Source organism: Macrosteles quadrilineatus, unplaced genomic scaffold (assembly GCF_028750875.1).
Source record: "Macrosteles quadrilineatus isolate MER2022 unplaced genomic scaffold, UCM_ALF_1.0 Scaffold_2__2_contigs__length_208266976, whole genome shotgun sequence".
NCBI classification, from domain to species: domain Eukaryota; kingdom Metazoa; phylum Arthropoda; class Insecta; order Hemiptera; family Cicadellidae; genus Macrosteles; species Macrosteles quadrilineatus.
In genome coordinates, this window is record NW_026542595.1 from 104,902,809 (window position 1) to 104,929,211 (window position 26,403).

The 26,403-nt window shown below is 32.3% G+C and overlaps 1 protein-coding gene across 11 annotated transcripts in view; it reads right to left on the reverse strand.

Moving 5' to 3' along the window:
- Positions 1–26,403, reverse strand: part of LOC128985492 (eye-specific diacylglycerol kinase-like) — a 319,947-nt gene that overhangs the window by 138,254 nt on the left and 155,290 nt on the right. For 10 of the 11 annotated variants that reach the window (XR_008490033.1, XM_054405036.1, XM_054405029.1 and 7 more), the window contains exons 3-4: positions 18,252–19,290; positions 14,870–15,038 (exon numbers count right to left, since the gene is read on the reverse strand). Coding sequence is in view for 10 of the 11 variants with exons in the window: in XM_054405036.1 (XP_054261011.1) it covers positions 14,870–15,038; positions 18,252–19,243 (1,161 nt within the window). In the remaining variant the exon portion in view is untranslated. Of the gene's footprint in view, positions 1–14,869; positions 15,039–18,251; positions 19,294–26,403 lie in introns of all 11 variants that reach the window. The other variant, XM_054405027.1, reaches the window with a different exon arrangement.

The window sequence follows — 26,403 nt, forward strand, 5'->3', positions numbered from 1 at the left end:
CGACAGAAAAACAAACGCGACCGGGAGCGTTTTTCGGTCTCGGCGACAAATACGCTCCCCATGTTATCTTATGGCACCGGCCATACTAGGCGACAAGTCGCTCGCTCACACACCCTTTGCTGCTCTATTTTCATAGCTATATTGTACAGCTATGGAATGGATTTGTTAAATGGTAAATATGCTTTTAAAATACCAATATTGTCATCGACAAAATAAGTGATGACATGTTAACATGTGTGCTGTAGAATGTATGAGATTTAACTCTTCTGGTTTAACAGGAATCCAAAACCTCGTGTATTTTTCAAATGGTGTGCGTCGTCTTCAATGTCAATAGCTCGCCAAAGCTATGTTCATCCAAAATATTACTAAACATTTACAAAATTAAAATACGCCATCCATAAACGATAGTTTTAGGGAATTCACTCCATACCTGTGTTTTCTCTTCTATTTTTGACCCTTAAACATAAATTTCACAATTTCCTTCCAAACTGTTTTGTTGAGCTACAAAAAAATGATTTTGTTAATTGAAGCGTTGTTGTAAACCTAACGGTTACGGAGATAATTTAAACAATTGTAAATTTAAAATGCCCATTTTGATGAAGAATAAACTGTTTTAGTTTGCTTGTTTATGTATATATTTCCATAAATTATAACAATATTTTAATAAATATTTTTAATTTCATACTAAGCCATCAAAATTTAAATTAACAAGCACACCTCATTAAGTACCTTATTTGTCACAGTAAACCTAAGCATTGTGGAAATCTAGCCAAACAAATGTAAATTCGCTTAGTCTGCAGGTTTGTTGCGACGGGGGTATTTAGATATAAAATAAATAGCAATAGCAAGTATTAAACTGTGATTTGACGACGTAGACGTCCACATTGGTTTTCAAAACATAGTTTAACACATTAATTTAGTAAAAATTGTATTTCTTTTGTTGCAGGCAAATGGTTAAAAACTATTGCGTGACCTAGTACGAAATATAAAGAGGCACCGGTGCACGTATGAAAATAATATAACGATATGATTTAATTTGTAGAAGATTCACTTAAATCTTATGGTACTGAAATTAATAGTAAAAACATCGATTTATTCTAAGGTGGTCAAAAAACATACAAAAACGGTCATAGATCCTAATTTATTTCCATAATCAATGACACGATTTTGAAAATACAATATAACATCTCGAAACTCAATTTTTACTGGTTTGGTAAAAAAGTAAAATGAAAGGTCGAAATTGTCACCTATTGTGGCCACCCCCAGCGACTTTGTCGTCGCGACAAAGTCGCGGGAAAAAAGTCGCCGCGACAAAGTCGCCAAGTGTGGCCCTAGCCTAACACAATTTTATTGAAAATGTAATCTTTTGAAAGAGTTGTACGTACGACTTGGTATCGTTGTTTTTAACCAAACGAGGACTTGGCTACATATAAGGGAGAATTTAGTTTGGGGCTGAAATACGGAGAATAATTCATCAGGTTGGGGCAATGCACGACCCAGCAGCTCAAAATGGGTCCCCTGAAACTCTTAAGATAACGGGTGAACCCGACCCTATGTCTTGGTAATCTACTTTATCCTCTAAACTACCTAATTTTTCGTCTTCCTAAGATATATTCTTTGACCAGACTCCTTAGTGTAAGAAAAATATCGTTTCTCGTTTGTCAACACCTTTGTGAATTCAGAAAATAAACTTTCACAAAACGTGTTATACTAGATAGGTTCACGTTGGATTTTGCTATTATTTTTTTTTATCAAATATTGTAGTTTCTGTTACATTAGTTTCTGTGCATACAATGACTTTTTGAGTTATTCAATATAACATAATATTTTAAGAAGAACATGCATGGTCTAGGCCTACAGTGGTTGGGTTCATGATCTACGTGTGTACAAATTTCACAAAATTAGTTTTTTTTTTACGTTCATCCGAAAAAAAACTCAATGACAGGCTTATATAAAAATACCATGTGGTTTATAAACAAAATAAAAATTATAACAAAACAACCAAACATGAGCTTAAAGAAGTACAAAGGCTTAAATTACAGTTGACAATTAAATCTACTTAGGGGTTTGTATTTTATAAATAATTTTGGGGAAAATATGAACTACTTTAGAGAAACTTCGTGTTTCTTACTGCGGGTTAATTAAAAACAATGTTTGCTTATCAACAAACTTGCAACTCTATGGAACTTAGAAACTGACATGCAAGTTAATCAAAGCAGCTGGAAGAATTTTTTACTGCTAATCTTCAATTATAAATTGACAACAAAATTCTTTTTAGTAAAAATAAAATACTTTTAGTGACTAACAAAATTTACTATACCCATTCTTTACGTCATCAGCAAATTCACTATAAGGACTTAAAAACATAATATTCTAATTAAATCTTTCCTGACAAATCATTCACTTTTAAAGACTTTAATTCTTAAGATTTTAGTCGACAGATTAATCAGTCATTTTATGGTTATAGCTATCGTAGTCATGTACAGGGTGTTTTTTTAAAACTTGCATCTTTATTTATGTAAAAACCGCAATAGATAGAAATATGCAGTTTGCGGGAATCATCTATTGACGTAGGGGGCCCAACTTTTTTGAATTAAACGTTACATTCACATCCCCCCCCCTTTCCCCCCTGCCCACAACTTATTTTTTTTAATAGCAAGGTACCCCTTGTGACATATTAAATGAAAGAACATAAAAAAAGAAAATGTTTGATGAAAAAAAAAAAATAAAAAATCGTTTCATAAATTTGTGAGATATTCCCCTCCTCCCTTCCCGGAACTTATTTTTTTTAATAGCAAGGTATACCCCTTGTGACATATCAAATGAAAGAGCATGAAAAAAGAAAATGTTTGGTGAAATTTATGTTTCATTTGATATGTCACAAGGGGTACCTTGCTATTAAAAAAAAGTTACGGGTAGGGGAAAAGGGGGGGATTATCTCACAAATTCATGAACCGATTTTAAATGTTTTTCACCAAACATTTTCTTTTTTCATGCTCTTTCATTTGATATGTCACAAGGGGTACCTTGCTATTAAAAAAAAATTAAGTTCTGGGGAGGGAGGGGGGAATATCTTACAAATTTATGAACCGATTTTGAATTTTTTTCATCAAACATTTTCTTTTTTCATGTTCTTTCATTTGGTATGTCACAAGGGGTACCTTGCTATTTAAAAAAATTAAGTTGGTGGCAGGGGAAAAGGGGGGGATGTGAATGTAACGTAGAATTCAAAAGAAATTGGGCCCCTACGTCAATAGATGATTCCTGCAAACCGCATATTTCTGTCTATTTCTACCTACAGCGGTTTTTACATAAATAAAGATGCAAGTAAAAAAAACCCCTGTATAATTTACATGAAAAGTCAAATGCAGATAAACTTTTAGAAGAAGTGAAACTTCTACTCACTTTGATATGTGGTTATAGAAAAAAAGTGATTGATACAGCTTTTAAATCGTGTTTCTTGGGTTTCCAATTACATAAAACTCTTCTTCTAACATCATACATCATTTTAGTGAAGGTTTTGATGGTTGAATAAGGGATCAAAATTCATAAAAATATTAAATTATTTTCTTTAGAAGAAAGCAGAAATGTGTTTTATAGCAACGAAGAACATTTCAGAAAAGTAAAATTAGCGCTAAATCATTCGAATCTGATCTTCGATATCGTAGTTGACTTTTGGACTCGTCTAATTTTCAACTTCGTCTGAATCCATTTATACCATTTTATACCTTATAATCTTATCGATTATTTCTGTATAAACTCAAAAAGGTTTTAAAATTTCCATCGTATGTCCACACGAATATTTAAAAAGTTCAATTAAAGCTTTAATTGACCAAAAGTTTAAATTTAATACAGGACCAATCAATACTATTTTATAATGTCGATATTGTAGCACAACGGATTGAGTTATCAAATAATTAAATAACTCCACAGAAATTTATGGATTGATGACGTAAGTTATTTAACTAAAATACTATTTTAATTGTGCGTTGCTGGACATTGAAATTTCATGTTTTTTGTTAAGAAACATCGCCATCATATTAAACCTCTATTTTTAAACAACATAAATAAGTAGTCAAACAACAAAAATTTGGGCTTGGAATTAAACCTGGTCGAGATCGAACCAGCAATCTTAAGACTAAAAGGTGAGTGCTAGAAAATTCTACCTGATCTTTTAAAAATTTTACAATTACTTCCTAACTGCACAAAGCCTTCGTATAAGCATTAAACTTGTATACATTTTCCATGGAAACACTTTTTACGTAGAGTATTATATTGAAGGGTATCCAGGGAGAGCTCATCTTGACATGTCCCAGAGCACTGTGAAGAAAACTTATAACTTATGCGTCTGGCTGCTGCCTTATTTTATCGCCATACATAAACATCCTGTAGGGTGAACACTGAACTTACGACCAATGCCTTATCTGACAACAGACATACGTAGCAGAAGTAAATCTTATTGATAAGAGAATAAACTGTCTGAAGAAAGTACTATACGGTGTCTAGCTTTTGATATAAAACTGGTAAATATCTTTATCAAAAACCCGTTTTAAGTTGGGTAAAATAAAAATAAAACATGTTGACACATGCAAATGTCAATGTAATAATGCTGGTTATTTATGTATTGAAGATTAAAATATAATTCTGATTCATTCAGAACAATCATTGACATTTTCTTAGGGACTGCAAAAAATTGAAATTAATTAATGTATTAGGAGTATAGTGAACAAACATTTTAGATAATCCAGAGTTACTAAGTGTTAAGTGAGACTCAACTACAGCGATTCTATGTACTTTCGACTCCTCAAATATATCATTAAATATATTTGTAAGAAAATAATATTTCAAATTCGTAAATTTTATGATCTGCTTCTTAGTTTTAGTTATCAATCACGTAATCATTTGTGTTTATAGATAAAAACTGAGTACTTAAATTATATTTTTGTAGTTAAATATTTTAAAAAGATTCAAACACAAATTAACATACATCATGTATAACGTAATTCATTCCAAAAAATTATTTGAAAAGAGGAAATCGTCTGATGGAATTTGTTTGCTTCGGCGTAATTTATATTAAATACAAATTAAAAGGCTGGGTCAACGCAAATTAATGTTGTTTTCGTATATAACTAGATGAATCGAGGCTTTGATTGAAGGTAAGTCTAAAATAGTCTATACGCGAAGAAAGTTCATGGAGATAAAAATGCTTCGAAAATCTTTCCACACAATTTCACAAATAAATATCGAGGAGTTCTAGGACACCCTAAATAACCAACCAGTATAGTTTAAATAAAAAATCTAGTGCATAAATTTGTTTTTTGCACATGTATTTTGCTTGTTGACATTCATCAAATATATAATTAATTAAATACTGTTTTAAAAATCCGTCAGAGAGATGGATTCACAGGTTTATTTCAGTTATTAAAATCCACCAACAATTGGATATAAATAATGAGTTAGATGGGTTGACATGCGTCAGCTGTTTCAGATGGTGAAAGTATTTTGACAGTAGCAGAATGGAGTAGTGAAAAATGGAGGGAGTTTGTATACGATTGTTGCTAAACAATTAATTTAGGCAGAATTCTGTGACATTTCATTCTGCACTGTTAGGACAAAGAGTCATTTATTTCGTAGCGAAATTAACAACGGAATAACTAAATTTGAAATGTTTTTTATATCGAAAATCTGTTTAGCACTTTATTTACACACTAAGCACTCTAATTATTACAGATGAAACAAATAATACAAATAGGTAAAGATTACTAATTTAAAATTTGTTTGCTTACTCTTACCAAAACAGTCACCAAATTATAACTTTCTTTACAGTTTTAATTATGGTATAACCCTTAACTACAAACCGTCTTTACCCACCAAAAACGCTTATATTAGAATAAGAATATCCCTACAGTTTTTGTCCGAAACTGAATCTTCACTTTTCACAACATCAATTTATGTAAAAACCTAACATTGTGTAGCTGTGCCTTTTTTGACTTTGTCCTTTCAGTGGTTGATTCACTTACCGTTTTGTCTAAGGAATTCGTCACCATATGGCTTTGACCTGGTACGAACCATTGTAGAACACGATTTTTTAACTCACTGATATTTTGAAAGGTTATTCATTGCTTACTGACATGACTCCAACAACGACTTTTTTAATGCCAAAATGCTTTTGGTATTAGAAATTTTTTTTAGTCTTTTAGCATAAGTACCACGGATATCAGTGCGGAAAGCGGTATGGTTCGCCATATGAAAAGATTTGGGCCAATGACGTAATTTGTTTATGTTCATGATACGTACCGTTTCTGTTTTAATATCCGTGACAAAAATCTGTTTAGAATAAATTATACTACGGTTTGAAATTTACTAATCCAAGGTTATTTGTCGAATGTGAATGTAAAATTGCAGTTGCTAAACTCCAACAATATTAGAACTACCCCATATACTTATTTACCAATATTTTACGAGTTAAGGATATACAAATTAAAAACAGCCTGACCATTCAAACACATATTACGCCAAAATTTGCATCTTATAAGCTTTTAGAATTTACATCCAAAAAAAGTACATAGTATTGTGAATTAATATTTTAAAACACATATGGATATGGTATTATAAAGAACAGTTGATCTATCTTGACTTATATTTCTGCCATAGTGACACCCTAGATTGTAAAATACTTTACCTAACCCGCCATGTTAAACTTTCCTATCCCAAGCGTGATGTATACAACTTCCTCACTTCACGAGTGATGTAAAGTTGAAAAAAACTCACTCGGTGGGGTAATGAAACCCATTTAAATAACATTGAGTGGATAACTTTAAAAATATACCTCTATGGAACCAACGACGTTCAACGCTAGAAATCAGCTGTGTGCTAGAATTTTATTGTTATGCTTTGAAGAATTTTCCTAACCTAGCTTTTGTTTGTAAATGAACGTTACTGTTAGAAGATGAGTGAAATGGATAATGAAGCATATTGCTCGTAACCTCCTGTATATTGTCGGGTCAGGTAAAATATTGTACGTTACACGTTACGTAAGAGCGTGTTTACATCACTTCGGTGAATTATGCAACTCGCTTTCGCTCGTTGCACAACATTCACCTGCGTGATGTAAAAACGCCCTTACTACACTTGTAATGTAAATAGCTATTACTGTTCTGTCCAACACCACAGCTGTAGCTGTTGATTTATTTACACAAGCTTCCACGTTTTCTGTAAAGTCATGTTCGTTTCTCATGACCTAAAGACGTCATCTAAAACATTATTTATGACCTACAAGGAAGTGGATTTTATAGTAACTTTTAAAGAGCAGCGACAAAAAAAATTATTCAAGCGACACGTTGTTTACTTTCAGATAAAGTTTTAACACTTAATAGTGCCAAAGCTTAATAATATCAAAGTACGAACTTATTCGTCAGATATTATCCCGCAGGTTCTCTGCGAAACCCCTTTTGCGTAGTAAGAACTGGAACAAAATTAAAACAATTGAATGACCTTTGTTTTTAAGAAGTTGGCGGTTTCAAGTTTGCATTTGTAGATCCACACAGGCTTTTAGGCCAGTGGGGGAAATGTGTAAATAATAACAAGAGGATTTCGTTAAATACAAGAATAAAATTGAAAATGTCAGTTCTCATTCCAGATGCGAGATTTAATCATAGCTCACCTAGATTACTTGTCGACCACTACTGACTAAGTTACTAAAAAAAAATCTTTAAACAAGTTAAAAATCATCTTAATCAGATTAATATATTTTCAGAAAATTAATTAAATTTAATTTTAACATTCACCACATAAAAATAAGTAGCAATTTATGTGCCCAGGTCAATTTCCCTAGCGTAAACCAACAGTAACTACCCCATAAACACACAGGAGCCCAGTCATGTTATGGGTGGTGTCCTGTTAACGACTCTTGTTGATAAGATATTTTATGGCTCGACCAATCGTGGTCACAGAATTTATGACCTTAGTAGATTAATGTTTCAAGCAAATTGTTTAAAAAAAGTGTTTATTTGCATAAAGAATTAATTATAATTATTTAGATGAGAGAATAAAAGAGATTTCCTCCGTAGTTTGTTATTAATATCGTAGAAAAACTAATAAGAAAATAATTTCCTGTATATTTCAAAAAGATTTGCAATGACAAAAGAATTTAATAATTGGATGGATATAAAAATACGCAATTTCTTAATTTTCTTTGGAAATAAACACAGTTTCGTCACTTAGAACAACCTCCTGCCTCAGGGGTCAGTCCTCGGTCCGGTGTTGTTCCTTGTCTTTGTGAATGATCTTCCATCAATTGTAAATTCTGGAAACATTTGTCTATTTGCTGATGACACGTCGCTCTCGGTTTCTGATCAAAATTTCGATGAACTCGAAATAAAGGCCTTTTTGCAAGCGAGCTCCATGATGCAGTGGTTCGAGGACAACTCATTGAGTCTAAATGCCAGAAAAACTGAATTTGTAAATTTTTCTATAAGTTCAGCTGGGAAAAACAAAAACAATTTCCTTTTGAATTATGTTGTGCTCGAGGCAGCTGATCAGGTTAAGTTCTTGGGATTTGTGCTCGATAGAAACATGCGCTTTCATTCCCATATTGACACTGTGTGTAGAAGGATTTCTTCGGGAATCTTTCTTCTCCGCCAACTTTCTAAGTTTGCAAAATGTGATGTTCTAATTACAGCATATTATGGAGTGATTTTCCCGCACCTGATATACGCAGTGCCGGTGTGGGGGTGTGAGTGTGGGAAAACGTCTTTCCTTTTCCGACTCCAGAAGAGGGCAGTTAGGGCAGTCTTTGGTTTGAAAAGAAGAACATCTTGCAGGCAATACTTTATTTCATCACAAATTTTAACATTTCCCTCAATATACATTTTGGAAACTTTGATTCTCATTAAAAAAAACTTACACCAATACCAATCTTCACTTACACATTCCTATTCACTACGTAACAATTCCCATCTTAAATTACCATCTCATTCAACTACATTTTTCAAGAGACACTTTCATTACAATGGCATTAAACTTTTTTAATCTCCTCCCTCCCTCCCTTCAGCCTTAGTCGGACTTGAACAGCTTTAAAAAGCAAATCAAAAAAATACTCTTGGCCAAGGGTTACTACAGTGTTCGAGATTGTGTCGCTGATGGGTTTAGTTAGTTAGTTTTTGTTGTTGTTGTAAGAAGTAATTGATATTGTTTTATTGAAGCAACACTGTCTATTGTTTATTTTAATTTTAGTTCTATTATTTGACATGACCAATGCAAATTTTGTATCTGTTATTTTGGTTCAATAAATGAGTTATGAGTTATGAGTTAACCATCCATGTATATGGGTTGTCTTCGCTTATTTAAGGAATGTCATAAAATTCGCATTTAAAAATCCTCATACTGATAAAAAATACGTCTTCCGATCAGGCCTGATAACTTAAGAGAGTAAAAGGTATAAATCGAAATTTTGTAGCCATTGTAAAGTGTTTATATATTTCAATCTTTTTAAGTACCTATTAGTTTTAGTTTTAAATATGTAAAAATCTAAATATATTAGTTTCCTTGAATTAAAACCCTCTTAACACGTATCATGTATTGTAAGTTTTGTTAACTATTGAATTTTTACTCTGTTTTAAAATTTGCGTAAGATGTATAAGAATCCGAATTATCTATTCCTTATTGCCTTCCTCTTGACAGAAACAGTAGAACCTTTCTACTGACAAGGGTAGGGACTTGTATTACCTTCTTAACTCTTGAGATTCATTTATATTGAAGCACGTTGCATTGACACTACATCCGTTCGGGTCCAAATACGAGATACAATCTATTGTTGTAGACATTGAACGGGTTTCTATTACTATATTATAAATAGTATAGTAATCCTCAAGAATATATTATAAATAATAAATAAATACTATATATAAATAAATAATAATATATAAAGACTGGGACGGGTGGCGTCGTCCTGTAATCCAGCTACTAGGAGGTAACGAATTGTGGATATTTATAGGCATGCACTGTGGATACGATACTCCCTGGTGTGGATTAACGTCCGCACGGGTGAGTACTACGACTATCCGCAGTACTATCCTGATAATTAGACCAATTCGTATATACCAAGGAAAAAATGTGGTTCGGATTCCACTATAAACTGTAGGTCCCTTAGTCTCCATTAGCTGTATGGGCTATTAATTAACAGCTGTGTCTAAGGAATATGTCGGCCTTAGTCACTAACAAGACTACAAGATCGCGCCACTCATCATACACTCATCTCCATTCATGCTCGGCTTAAAATACCTACTTTGTATGGTCGCCATTTCAAAGAAAAGTATTAAAGTATTAAAAGTATTAAAGTACAACTGTATAAAAGTGTATACAAGTGTATAAAACTGTTTGTTTATTTGTAATTTCATAAAAATGCCTACGATTTTACGATACGTGTAAAGATTATAATACAATCATAGAAACACACATTTAATGTGTTTACATTTTAACTGTAAATTCAATTTCGACCAGTCCCACTGATCGTCTTCAGGTCCAATAGGGAGCCACAGGTATATACGTGATTGAAACGTTATCTTTTAGTAATAAAAAAAATCGGTAATTCTGAGCAATTACTTGGTCAACCCCAATTTTTTTCATATTTTACTACGGTCATCAGGAGGTTCTCAGAAAGCAAGAAACATATAATTCAAGGCCCGCAAGGCCATCGTACAGGTGTCCGAGCGATAAGAAGGTTCAAAGTCCAAGCGATAACAGTGGCTTGCGGGCGACGCGCGGAAGGCCAGTTGTGACAGTACCGCCTAACCTAACCTAACCTAACATAACTTATTAGGTTTTTTTTAGTCTCAAATACATCTCTAAGGCCAATTGTAACAGTACCGTTACGTTAGGTTAGGTTAGGTTAGGTTAGGTTAATTAATAACCTAACTTAACCTAACCTAACCTAACCTAACCTAACTTAACCTTGCGGGCCTTGAATTATATGTTTCTTGCTTTCTGAGAACCTCCTGATGACCGTAGTAAAATATGAAAAAAATTGGGGTTGACCAAGTAATTGCTCAGAATTACCAAAAAATCATTAAAAGCATATAACAGATTGTATTTTTTAGTTCACTTTGGATCGTAAAGGCTATTAACTTTGATTTATTTAGAAACATTTGAGTACTTTGCAGTTATCCTTTACGCTAGCACTATACAGGGTGAGTCCCCCCTCTACGTTTTCCTAAATTTCTTAAGATATCAACTCCGGACCACGTCAGATCATTGTAGAGTAGTAAGTACTTCATTTTGTCTGCGTATACATTTTTGGGCGCCATCTTGGATCCGCCATATTGGATACAAAGTTTTTTTATGTAAAGGTAGGGTTGTGACCCATTATTTCGAACAAGAATTGTACGCTGATTACAATGCCGCAACTAGTTTTTAAATATCTTGATCCGATCTAAAGTTCTGAGGACTTTTTTAACTTTATTTTTAGCCTATTTTATCATTGTGCATTTACAAAATAAGACCATAATCTCAAAATAGTATTAGATAAAGATAAGTATACGCCACCATTCATTGTCGACCATTATTTTCAATATTTTCACTTGGTTATGACGGATGAATTTTTTCGGCTGCCATATTGGATCCGCCATTTTGAAATGTGACAAATTGATTTAAATATGAAAGTAGTGTTGTGACCCATCATTTTGAACTATTTTTTTATGCTGAACTTAATGCCGCAATCCGTTTTTCATTTTAATATTTGGTTTTAGAAATATAGAAATTTTAAATAAGATAATGATTTAATCAAGAAAGCTTGATAACCAAAAACGGATTGCGGTATTGAGTTCAGCATAAAAAGTAGCTCAAAATGATGGGTGGCAATTTGTTACACAAATATCTATTTCACACTTTGCCGCAAACATTCGAAAAATAAATTAATTTTACCTCAAAATGACACGCACATGTAATAAAAATGTAACATCTTTGTTCTGAATTAGGTCATAAAGATTTCACTACATAGACTTTGCCACTCATTTTTATAGACATATAAACATTAAATGGTTTATGTCAGTGTAAAGTCAAGCAATACAGATCTTAGGGCGACCAATAGGTGGTTAAAACTTTAAAGCTTTATCTTCTCGGAAAGTTTGTAAAGATCTTATCACTCTTTTTAAAATAAATCACCTTATAATGTACTCAAACACAATGCTTTTTAAATGTACACGATGTTAAAGGGTGGTCTATTTGGATGGACAATTATACTTTCAGATAGCTAAATCAACAACAAGTATATTGTGGAATCCATAAAAATTATTGTAAATTTTTTTATATTTTTTATCCCTTTGGTTTGTGCTTTTAAAAGTTGCTCTTTGCAATGCAATGTTAAAATTGATGAAAATAACACGATATCGCCAAAATATCAAACACACCCCCCTAAATAATATTTATTTAGGGTTGTAGGTTTATGGTTAAGGGTTGTAATACCCTTAAGGCTTTGCATAGCAAACAGATTTTTTATTCGATAACCAACAGGATACCTGTGGAACTATTTTTACCAAAGCTATAGAAGCTATACGAAGCCTTATGTCAAAAGTATGATGAAATTGAAGCTTTTAAAATACGAAAACAAGTATAAAAATTATATTTTATTATTTGATGAGAGAATAATTTTTGTTATATGTCTTGTATAACATTATTTACTTCTAATAATCAAAACCGGGCTACGTGAAACCTTCCTCTAAAACACGGAACTCTTGGTCTTGTATGAGTACAGATTTGTTTTATAAGAGTTATTAAATCTTTCATATTTACATATACCACATGATTGTTAATACAAAAATAGCGGTAAAAGGTAAATAATGATAGAATATAATTCTAAATTATTTCAAAATTATAGGTATTTTGTAAACTAGTGTATTATTCATTTTTCTAGTTTCAATAGAAAAAAATTCTTAAATATTTCATAGCATTCCTCGTTAAATTTTGTCAATTTCCTAAAAAAATTATTTCCTATTAATGCATTTATATCTGACTACAACAGTGCTTCTATTGTTACAAATAACAAGGAATATTGTCAGTAATTTTTGGCAATGAGTTGAACAAAATAATAGTTTATGAAAAGTAGGGATTCTTGCATTGTATTGTCCCAAAAAATTATGAACAGTCCCTATAAAACTAATAACTATATAAACATTGATATCACTAGTTTAATGTTCTATTTGTTAGCTAAAATACTTCTATGTATCGAATATTTAGAATTGATTTAATTTGGTTAAACAGTATTATGAAATCTATCACAGAAAAATTATATTTGCACTATTAAAAACGAGTTATTTAAAAGTAACATATTTTTATGTACATTGTTGGTTCAAAAAATCACATCCATGCATATAATCCTGCCATAAATCCCTAGGGACCCTGTCATCGGAAGAAAAGCTTGGTGAAATATCAAACCTCTTTACAATTCAGGTAATATATTTGATAAATGATATAGTTTTAAGGTTCATGACAAATAGGGTGTCCCACGAAGAAGTTTATACCACTGATTTGATCTTAATAGCCCATTTATGCACCAAAAGCTTTAACCCAATTCCCACAAATTATTCTCTGAAAATTATAGATTCCTCAAATGTGCAAAAACAAAATGGTTTTAATAAAAACCTGTCAATAATTCTTCCTATAAGAATTAGTTTCTTGATCTATTACTTTGTTTACTGCGTTGCAATTTTAACATTTAACGCATGACTGTAACGCAGCTTTCTATGTGTAGTAATATTAATAGGTGTTAAAAAATAGTAAAACTACTTTATTGTTCTGTAATTTTTTTAGGATTCCCTTTTTGCTATCTAACTGAATATAAGAATTTCGTATTTTATGAACCGTAAAAAGGAACGAGTTATGGTGATGATCAGTCCAAGAAAAAGATCATGCGACTATTTTAATCAATAAATCTTTCAGCGATGCACTTAGTTGCAGTGCTTGTTTTAGTTTAAAATGAACGCAGAAGTAAGATAACTGGCGTGCTGTGTTACTCACTAATCAGCTGTTTATTTAGTCAGGGGCAATTATACAGGGTGATTCTAAATTATTGATACAATTTTTAAACTCTATACAAAAAATAAAACACATAGGAAAAATACATTTACAAAAACAACTTGAACAAGTAAAAAATAGTGCGAACACGAGCTGCATTACAGTTGATGATCCTTTGTCCTGATCCTGGACCTTTTAAATCCTGCAATACCTTGATCCAGGGGTCATCATGAAAATCTCGTTCGTTTAATGTATTATTAAAATTGTACTGAGATAGACTCAAATATATTTATAGCTATTACAAAAATATCATAAAGTTTTGAAAGTCATAAACTCGTTCCGCCTATTATTTGTTTAATACCTCTTTGAATGCAGTTGATCATCAAATGGTTCCGTATAAAGCCAATTTCACCGGTTTAATTGCATCCGAGAACCAATGTGTTCCTGTCCAGTGCAAACTTGTTTTAATCACTATTGTTTCTCCATTGTTATTAGTTTATTGTTATCCGTTCCTGTTTGCAATTGCAGTGTTTATACTGCAGTTTCGAAATTTGTTATTGTTTACTGCAATTTATTGTTGTTGAAAGTAAACACTTTAATATGCACATGTTTATTCGAAGGTGTAATAGAAACGTTTTGATGTTAGCAGTTTTAATTTCTATACTTAACCGAGTTATGAAAATACGGTAGGTATTGATTTTCTGTAATACTATTGCAAGAAAAAGCACTTCATTATAGATTGCAGCATCTCTTCAATTCCTGCTAGTTGTTCTCACAGAACTACTGATTAGATGTGATACTCTAAGTGAATTTACAGCATATATTTAATATTCCCACAGCCAAGATGATTATTTCTACTCACCGTGCAGTCTCCTTCCCCTACGTAGCAGAAGTCCCCAGAAGCGTTGGTAGGAGACCACAGATGGTCCCCGTTGACCGCCGTCTCACTCCAGTCTGGCGTGGACCTAATGGATCTTTGGGCGGTCCCCGAGTCCCCATCACCTCCACCACCTCCACTCTGCACCGCCTTCCTGGAGGACAAACGAGAAATTAGTAAGTAGTGAGACAGTGGGATTTCTGGAACAAATATTTCCACTAATGACTACTTTGTTTGAAAAACTAATAATATCGGTGTTAAGGTAAGACTAGATTACTACCGTAACTATTCCGTCTTTTTAGCTCAATTTTAGAGGGATTTTACATGTTTCGTTGTTATAACATCCTTTTTGGCAAGCACTTTTAAAGTTGACAAGGATCAAGGATTAAGCGGGGTTTAATAAAGACGTAAAATGTAGCCAAACCAAGTAATGTTTTGAATTGAATTGTGTATATAGAACACACATTATACTGCTAGTAATTAAAAATTATGTGCAAAAAATGCATATGATTACATCGTATATAATAAATTCATATAGTTGTATATATTTGTGGTAAATTAATACAAATAAAAAATATAGAGATTTATTTTGTATTTTTAAAATATAAATTCTACTTGATAAAAAGATACACATACAAGTTCTTGTACGTGAAACGTGCTATAATTTGAAAATAAAAAGTCACAAAGTGTCCTTATGTATTTTGAAATATTACCAAATAATTTAATAAATATAACATTTAATGTACAATAACCTGTGTTGTTATTTTGCTTAATATGTGTTTTCTATTTAATCGAATTGGAAGAATTATTCTACACTGCATAGTTTGACTTTTTATATATTGAACTAAGTTCAAATATAAAACTAAATTAGGCACGTATACCTACTCCTAAACGAATAATGTGTTTTATGTGATGTGTGCAATATTAAATGTATACAACGAACAACAATATGGCTAGAAATGAATTTCTATTTCGTATTCTGTACTGATTCACTGGTAAGTCAGATAAGATAAGTAAGTTTCTAAAACCAAACAAATAGTTATATTAATTAAAATAGGCATTTTGTGGGACTAAAATTACTTACTATGATTAAACTACTAATTAAACTTAATTATGGAAAATATAAATATATTAAAAATTAAATATCATAACCCAAGCTTTCCATGCAAATCATTCAGTATGAGAAAACTATAAGGATACAAGCAAAAATATGTTATAACAAAATAACTAATCTGAGAACCAGATTCCATATTTTGTCATGTAAGTTTAATAAGGATTTTCCACATCAGAATTCCCTACAATAATTTGCTGGTTGACAACTAAACATGACACCTCAGTGATGCCAACCAAACTCATAAACAAAGCGTTACATTTGACATGACATAATTAGGCGAGTTGGTTGGCAGCGCTGTCTAAACCTAACCGCATACCGTATCACAGTGCCATGTTCGGTTTATCTGCGTTTGTCATAAATTAATAATTCATCAGAGGGATATTGTACGTTGGCATTAGGCAACTGGGATAATACTGACAAATGCATTTGCTTAATCCTTGACAATGGTGTTTTGATTGTACTTTGGGCTTTGTGTTTATTTCGTAAATAAAAATCATGGTAATTATAAATGTTATCTTTTATTCGAAATAATATTGAAGTATGAGACAGAAGTTTTAATTGAAACTTTTTTTAATATATATGTTTTGTGATTACCTTAATTATTTTTAAATTAATTTATTTCTTTTATACTTTTCTTTACACATGTATAGTATTATTTGCTCAGCAATTTTTTATCAGTTTAAGTGGACTCTCTTAATTGGTTCTAAGAAATTAATTGTCATTGTTTAAAAGTATCCAATGAATTTAGCGTTATCTTTAATTTCTTCAAACTTTCCAGGATTAAATCGAGAGAAGCTGTTTTGGTTTGCCCTCAGGGAGTTGTGTAAAAGACAGTTTAGGCTTATCTACGAGACAAATGGGGTGGAGCGATATACTGAATTGCCCTCAATTTTTCTCCCAGTACAAAATACTGCTAACTATGTACCCACCTTTATAATTTAGTTTAAAACAGTTTATCTTTAATAACATTGTTTTATACTAATTTCGATAAAGAAGGGGTCTGTATATACAATGCTATACAAAAAAAAAAAATAACAACATATAATTTATATGTAAAAAGTGTCTTAGATAAAGCTAGTTTTAAATTCATTGTATAAATTTTATAAATTAGACACTTACAATAAATAACACGATTTGTGTGGCTGTGGCAATTCTATAATTTTTACGTTCAGTATTTCAAAATTGATTTCTTTCTAAATTAACGTTTGAAATAAAATAATAATTTTTATATAAAACTTCTTAATATAAAATATTACTACTTTACTATCTATAAAATTTGTGGTGAGGTATAAATAATCAATCAATTACTATATAGACGAACAAGAATTTGTTTAAATAATCTTTTGACATCAAAAACACCAAGATTTAAAAGATAATAATGTTAAAAACGGTCGCCTGTCTCGAAAATATTTTTTACGGATTCAGCACATAAGAAAATTTGAGAATTAAATTGGAATTCCAAGTTGAAGGCACAAACGATCAAGGAATACCAGAGGTCGCAAGTAGATAAAATGTGACAAAGTAGAAAGGGGTGGAACTCTCCCAGTTTATTTAATTAAATCTTCAAATCTCTTTAAATCTGATTCCGTTTAAGAAGCTAACTCTTCACTTGATAGAGTTCAATTCAGTAAATGATCGAGGATCTCCTTAAATCGTCTTGATCTGTAAATAAATCTAACTTGACTAACGCCATTGCATGATAAGTTTATTTCGTTTCTAAAGTAAAACATTATTATGTTTCAGTTTAGATTTTCGAAATGTGATCGCCTTGTGTATTGTACCATTGACTATTAGATACAAGATTTTATTTAAGATTACGTTTACAACATTTATTTTTGAGACAGTTTAGAGCAACTTCAGTTTTTAAAGTATTAGAAGAAGATCGAAATAAAATGTTAAGGTTTAAATGCTTACTTTATGATAATTTTCTAAATCTCAATAATAAAGCAAGAAAACAAATACTAAAAAGTAACATGCGGAACAAGAGGATACAACAATGTTACAACAAAGAAATACTTACCGTTGCTTATAAAATATGCATGCTCCCATTTAGTGCAGACGCCCACTGACAATAACAAGGGGAAAATACCTTTTAAAATATTTTTTTTATATTCCTTTATATTAATTTGGTACTTGGACAACTCAAGTTTAAGCCTTAACCACTGTTGGAGGATTGTCAGTAAACGTCTTCACTTAGTAGTGGTAGTGAGGTAGTGATAGTGACTGTGACAGGCTACATGCTGTAGAACATACCCCTTGTCGCCGGTGCGGGGTTGTGAGTTGTTGGTCATGGCCAGTGCTTTGTACCGCGCCTGGGTGTCCGTGGGCAGGACGATGTCTACTGACCGAGACCTGAGAGCGTTGGGTCCAAGAGGCGGTGGTTCCAGAAGTAGTTGGGTGTCCGAGGGGGGAGGGATCTCCTCGGTCTTGGATCCTCCGCTCTTGTTGATGAAGCAGGAGTCTACAGAGGCAGCACGATCTCGTTTCAGCTCCGGCACGGCGAGGAAGAACTCGCTGACTATGAGAGCGTTAGGCACAGCGGGAGAAGGTGGAGGCTCATCTGGAGTTAAAACATCCAGGGGAATGTTGGGGTCGAGGAGATTTTCGTTGAAAATAAAGGCTTCTTGGCGTTCCAGCTTCGGAGATGTGATGGATCTTCTCCTGCTGGAGGGGGAAGGCGGAGGTTCGTCAAGTGTAGGGGAGGTAACTACAGGGTTGGGGGAAAGGGTAACTGTGATGCAGCACTGAGGTGTTAAAGGGGTTAGAGGGGGCTCTAGATCAAGATCTTGAGGTCTAGCAGGAGGTTCAGGATCGCTGTCTACTTCGTCCTCGGTGGAAGTATCGCTGTAGCTGAAGGACCTCGGATGTGGAGAGTCTTCCCCTGAAGGACTCCTCGACCTCCAGTACTCCTCCATGTAGATACAGTGGATGCAAGGGGGAGGCGACTTATCACCGGAACTCCTTCTTCTTTGGAACCTTCCTGGTCGCGGGACCTCTAAGAACGCGGAGGCCTCGCCTTCTCCACCGCCGCCATCGAAACTCTTGGACCGCTGGGACGGCGCCGGCACCGACAGGAAGCCCCCGGACTCTGACGTCTGGTGTTGCAGTGATCTCTTGGCCTCCAGTTGGATCTCGTCGAAGGAGGCCGACCTCACCTGCTTGGGCACTTCCAGGCTGCTCTGGGTCTTCATCTCGGCGCCGGTCGGCGTCCGCGACCGCTTGAACGTGGTGCGCAGCCGTTGCATGAGCGGTCAGTCGCCGGCCGCCTCCCTCACGGCCATTCATGCACTTCCTGCTGCAACCACAACCACAAACAACCGTAACAACCACAAACCAACCACGGCAGCAACCACTGACCAGAACTGTGCAAGCTTCCAACGCGGGGTTTACTACAATGATTCTAGTGACAATTTTATTAGATCGCGGCTGTATAGGTAATACTGCCTGTTAAAAATTAACCTCATATTTATTTATATTTATAATTTTTTTCCTGGAATGTTTTATTACATTAATAATAAGTTTTCGTACCAACATTTCTACATTCAATCTTCCCGTAGTCTTAGTTAGACCACAAACTATTTTCGTCGTGAATTCTAAAACCAAATGTAAATAATTTGTAAAGACATATTTTAGACGTAAATATGGAAAATGGAATGAAATATTAGTCCTTATAATATTGTACACAATTAATTTTTAATAAGGTCCAAATCTCGCATACGAACTTTTAAAAATATCTAGCGTTTATTGTAATTGATTAAATGTGTACATGTTGCAATTTGGTGAATGAACGACAAAAATAAATTCTTAAAATTGAAGAATTATTGTGAACACAGGTATAAATACCAACTACCAATATAACAGACGTAAATATACCAGATAAACTGATTACGTGTTAATCAAATACACACGAACCAACCAATATTAGCAAATCATTGCGCACCAGCTTACAATGTTGTATTTATAACTGAACCCTACCGAAATATCCAACCAGTGGTCGAGCTGCAGAACACGTTTTGCTGACAGATGTAAATGTTTTGATTTCCGCGGTTTCGACGAAACATAACATTGTACAGAATTATTTACACGAACATTAAACATGTTCATCACAGTTTAAAATTAACACTGCTAATATTTCACTGCGTAACACATGTTTAATCACTTTCTGAAATTCATTGCTACAGATTCTTGCTTTCTAATCTACTAATCTACTAACGTATTATACCGACCACACCGATTAATCTACTTTCAAATAAGATTTATTTAATAAGATTTTAGATTAAATAACTAAATCGTCCTAGCCTAACCTTTAACCAAACCACCCTTAGGTTAGGTAATAAAAGAACTAACACAAAAAAACACGAAAAATATTTTAAATATATCATTCGCCTATTGGGTCTGATGATGATTAGAGTGTACAATCGAAATCGATCACCACTTACCAACTTTTATATGTATTTACCGTCTTGTAAGTCAACAGTATAAGTGTAAATATATTATTACAAGTGTTATTAGACGTATATATTTTTGCTTTTTTCAGATTACGTTTATGCAACATCTACAAATTTATTGCCTTAGTCGTAGCGAAAACGAATGAAACGATAACAATACAATCAGCTGTTTTATTAGAAAATAATATTTATTAAAAACCCAATTAATCCAACACAAACTCTGTTAATTTAGCCATAGTTCGGAGCTGAGCAACCCTTGAGCTTCAGCTGATTAAATTAGTAGTAATCCGCTGTTTGGGCACCTCATGCATACATTCAGCGTAGATTATCTCAACCGCTCTACACAGTAAATTGCTCTTGGTCAGTACAGTCTGTTTAGTAATTTACAGCAAAGTCTTTGGACAACATTACAAGGAAATTGTGCTAGATTTTTGATGAGTAAATTCGTTCTTTAACGAAGATGTTTGACCATAGATTTACAGCGGTAAATTATTTTCACCCTTAATTCATAATTAAATTGAGTTTGTTGAAAACAATTTGTTTTGTGTTAAAATTTACTATCCATCCATGGAAAAAGACTTCGAGTTATTTTTCTAGCGCGGAATTATTTTACACATTACTTCAGGCTAGTCATAGAGGACCGCATAATCCCGTAGATAACATCCATTGGTAATTTGTGGGATTCGAACCCGGGACTTCGGGGTCTCTAAAGCCCCGTGCTCTACTATTAGACCAGCTAGCTCCCTGGTTTATCATTTAAATCAAACAATAATATCATCTGAGCTTTCTATTACTGAAAAAAATTTAAGAATATTTCGGATTTAATCAACAAAAAGGGCTCAAAACAAAGATTTTTCATTTTCATCCAACCAAAGTATCAATTTCACGTTAAAGTAGAATATCTCACAAAAAAAAAAAAAAAACGCAGAACGGAGTATACGCGATTGAGAATCCATTTAAAACTGCTGTCAATCAATTAAAAGTGTTTGATATTCGTCTGCTAACTCAGGCAGAATTTCACAGTTTTATTTGATTCCCAGCATGGCTCTGCATTTCCTTTTTCTAAAAAGAACCAAAGAGAACTATTCATTCGTTTTTATCAATTAAATCCTTCATCAAAATTTATATTAAGAGATCCCAGCAATTTTAACGCGTATGTAATAAAATACTAAAATTAACACGATTATTTGTTGTAAGATTTTAAGGCTAAATTTAAAAGGCTTATTTGCTTACATCCATTCTAATCTAATGGGTGTGTCATAAATTTAGTCATATTTGAAGGATTCTTTCGTGTATTTTGTGGAGTGTTTTCCAATTAGTATTTGTATTTCTACATTCCATAGTTTATGTACTATCGATATCTTCATCAACTAAGGTTTCAATGGATGGAAACAAAAAAAACTGTACTCCTCTGTACAATCTGTTGCCATTTTAAAAATAAAATTTATTAAGTTGGTTGAGTTGAACGTCCGACACAATGTCCTTCTGTCAACGGATTACTGTTGTATACAAGTTTTTATCAAACAAGACTGAATGTTATAGGTTATACAGGGTAAAAAAGGGGAAAAGGTTAAAGGTTTAAAAGGATCGTGTCAAAAAATAATGATATGTTAAACTACCTAAAAATCTGAGACAAAATGGCACCAATCTAGGTTTACATACCCTGACTTTAATACCTTGAATTTAAAAATATTTGTCATTAAATATTACGGTCATAACTGAACAAACATTTTTAGAATATATTGTAACTTTCAGAATCCCCAAAAAAATGCAATATCAATAGTATAGGATAAAACATCTGCAAAAAGACCTATTCCACGATACAATTTTATATTTGTGAAATTTTAGAAACGTTCAATAATTTTTGAAAATTCTTTCCTACGTTACACTAGACTTCAGGGAGTGTCAAATACGAGTATAATTAAATAGAATAATCGTAAACTTTTCTATAAAAATTCTCGTATTGTAGAAACTTCTTCTATAAAAAAACTTTAAAATAACTATAAAGCTTATAAAACTTTGATTTTGTCATTATTAAATTTAAAATTTTCTGTTGAAAACACGAACTTCTATAATTGCATTTCCTGTAAAATAGCATGTACTTGGTTAAATAAAATAGCAATAAAAAATAATGTTTGAATAAGTTTCATTGTAATACTTACTTAGAATCATTGTGAAATTCCTTATGAGAATCGTTGGTAATTTAACACAGGAATATTTGTCTCTAACATCGTTCCTGCCTGTATATTCAGCTGTAAAATCTTTTGTAAAGTAAGATGAATAATATAGCTCTGACACTGGCTAACTCTGAGAGTGGTTTATTTAATGTTTTATTTGAATAAAAGATTGGCCTCAGCTCGTCCGTATAGATGGAATTTCCATCCTGGAATCTAAAATGCAATTCTAATACACGGTAAAAACATTTATATGGAAAACAAAATGTTAAGTTTACACTTTAACAGGAATACTACATTTATGTCGAGTAGTTTCTTTTTAGTGAATTTAAACATACATAGTTAAACATACGTTTATTCGAACGAGTTCACAAACCAACATGATCGGACTTGGCTTATGGGGAGTTTATGGGGTATAAATTAGTTTCCCTTATTTTGGCCCTTTTAACATAATAAAATTTCACAATTTCTTTTCATACCATTAGGTAAAATAAAAGTCGCTTTATCTTCAGGTTCGCTGTATTGGGGTGATTTTATACTGCTATTATGGGTTGCACTTTAGTAATAAATGCTCCAAGAATTTTAAGTACAGTTTTGAGAAAAGTGTCAAGTATCTCAAGTCTTAAAATGAGAAGACTAAGCGTGAAAGACAACTTAGTCCCCGGAGAACCAAACATCTCAGTATTAGAAACTTCGGGATAAAACCGGGAAACGTCTCTAAGGAATATTTAGAAAAATTACCAGGCCATTGAAAATATTGTTTTTTAAGTTACATAATTTAGTTTAAGTATTGTTTGATATAATTTAAAGTTTATTTGTGAGGTGAATTGTTGATTTAAATAACATGTTTTCTAACTAAAATAGCACCGAAATTATACCAGCAGTTCTCATGAAGGAAGAGAGTGCTATGAATATCACACAAGATTCTTTTATTGGTTTATTTGTTATATAACAATACAACTAGACATTCAACGCCATGTTAATATTATTGCCAGATTTTAAAATCAAAATTGTCGTAGTCGATGTGAGCTACAGTAGCTGTATTTCAGTGTGTGTAGTTGACAGGTTATGATGATCTAAATTACAAATCGCAGTTGAATAAATAGACTTTTCACCTAGTCAAACTAATGGAATGACTTATTGGAAGCTACATCAACTTTTATGGCCCATCAACTATGTCAGAAACAAAAAATAAAGCAAACTATTTAATTATAGACACTAGCACACGTTTTTAACTGGGTCACACAACTACGTCAATTCTTAGTCTTAAATTGAATATAAGTAATTTTGCCATATGGTATGCATATTTACCATTTGTATAGAATATTGATATTTCAAGGAGCGGGGGACTATTGAATCTAAAGGAAACTGCCCTCTTTAACTTTTCGGCGTCTTCATTAATTAAAACCCCAATTAAAATCTAAATTTAATCTATTTTAGAAGATTGGAACAAATTAGAAGATTAACAATTTACAGCTGGTATTCTGTTAAAATACTTATTAAGAAATATTTATTTTTTTAAAGATTTTTCCAACTATGACCAACTCTCTTGGGTTTTTTAGTTGAATGTATCTTTGTGTAATTTAATAGTTTCAAGCTGTAAACTTAAATCCCACAGTTCAATATTTCATTCAAGGAAGTTAAGAGTACAAGACTATACTATTTACGAACTAGTGAAACCGTGTCATCGTGTATTTTTGATGGACCCTGTATTTCAACTATTGAAACAAAAAATGTCAATATTTATTTCAAAACAAGAGAAATAGTAAATTACAAAGTTTTTGATCTTAGTGCACCTATTTTGGTTTTCAACTATGACTAACCACCATATTTTGAAATTAAAACTAGTAAATACGTTTCTATGGTCATTGCTTCCTTAGATTGTAATGTAATACTATACCAATTTACTTATAAATAATTAATATTCGAGGAACTTATGACTCTATTTAAACTCAATCTGACAAAATGGTCTTCATAGCTGAAATAACAAAATGGCGTGCAACCAGCCACTTGCATGACTTTAAATATTAACATGCAAATGACGATAAAACAGTTTTTACATGTTTTTATTAACTGGACACATCGTAATAACGTTATGCTTGTTTTTTATTGCTATAAATCTGGATTGTAGATAAGAAATTCTATTTCAAAATAGTTTTCCTAGATCAAGGGGCTTTAAAACTTTATTGAACTTAAAATAAATTGTCACAATACTATATATTTTTTTGAATTTACAGTTTTACATTTTCATACGAAAGGAAACCTACAAATTAAAAAAAAATTCAGATACCATTAAAGAATTATTGTATTTGTTAAGAGTAGTAGGTATGTGTTTAGTAAAAAAATGTAAATTCATTTACAGCTTCAAAAATTTAATTTGTAAAGCATATGTAACTTTAAATACTAAAATGCGTTTCTTTTTATAAAAAAAAAAAAATAATTAAGTAACCGGAATTTTTTTCTCTCTGGACCATTATAATTTTATCACCACAATAAATTGTGAATATAATATTCATACTATTTCCCTTGTTTATGACATATCATATTCTATTATAACTTAAGAATTATGGCATAAAATATTTATAAAATAAACTAAAGCTTAGGTCAAACTAAATTCTAACGTACACTGTAACCGTAAACCAATTACAATGAAGAAACTTCAAGCTGGTAATTAGGTACGTTAGTTAATTACTCAATAAAGGTACTAATTCCAGTGTAAATATTGTAACTAAGACTTCTAACTGTTGCTCTGATTTAAGTTTTAATGGCCACAAGTCCGTATATTATTCTCTATTCCACAGGTGGTGTTTTCCACTTGTTGCATGGGTCGTATAATATTTATTGTTATTGAACTTGTTTGCTTAGCTAAATGTGCCTCAATTTATTATAATTTTTTAAACATTTTTGGCACATAATAGGGTACGAAAATATAAAATAATCACAGAAAAAATGAATAGTACTAAAAAGTAACTAAGTTATATACACTACAGGGTGGCTAAAAAGTAACTTACACCCCCCTTAACTTTACAACCATTTGAGATATTTGAAATCTGTTTGCGGCAACCTTCTTCGATATGAGGGGCTACAATAATTAATTATGGTCAATTTTAAAAGGTGTGGCTGGGGTAGGGGGTAGCTCAAAATTTTTAATATACAATAGTCGAGTTTGGTATAATTTTACAGGTCTTGACGAAACATGACAATTGGCATAAAGGAAACCAAAATCGGCCCACTAATAACAAAATTGCGCCCTAAAACGTTTCAAATCCAAATAACCATGAGGGTAGCTGAAAATTAACTTGCACTCCTTGTAACTTTTTAACTATTTTGGATATTTGAAATCGGTTTGCGGCAACTTGTTTGGACATGAAGGGCTACAATAATTATGGTAAGTTTTGAAAATTTTGCCCTTAGGGGTAGCGGGGGTTTAGGGTAGCTCAAAATTGTCAAATAGCAATATAGTCGATTTTCGTATAATTTTTCAGGTCTTGAAGAAACAACAATTAACATAAAGAAAAAATAAATCGGACCACTAAAACCAAAATGGCAGTTAATGGTCCGATTTCTTTTTTATTTAATTCGTAACCCATCTAGCTAAGTACGTTAATTATCTTGAAAGGTCGTGGCTTGTACTTTGCCAATTAAATAAACTACAAATATAAAAAACAATATTTCGGTATATTCAGATAATTAAAGAACAATACATGCAGTTACTGTATTTTAATAAATCAATGCTTTGTTTAAAAATTTGATAAATCGGTTGTGGTAAAGGAAAGACTTATT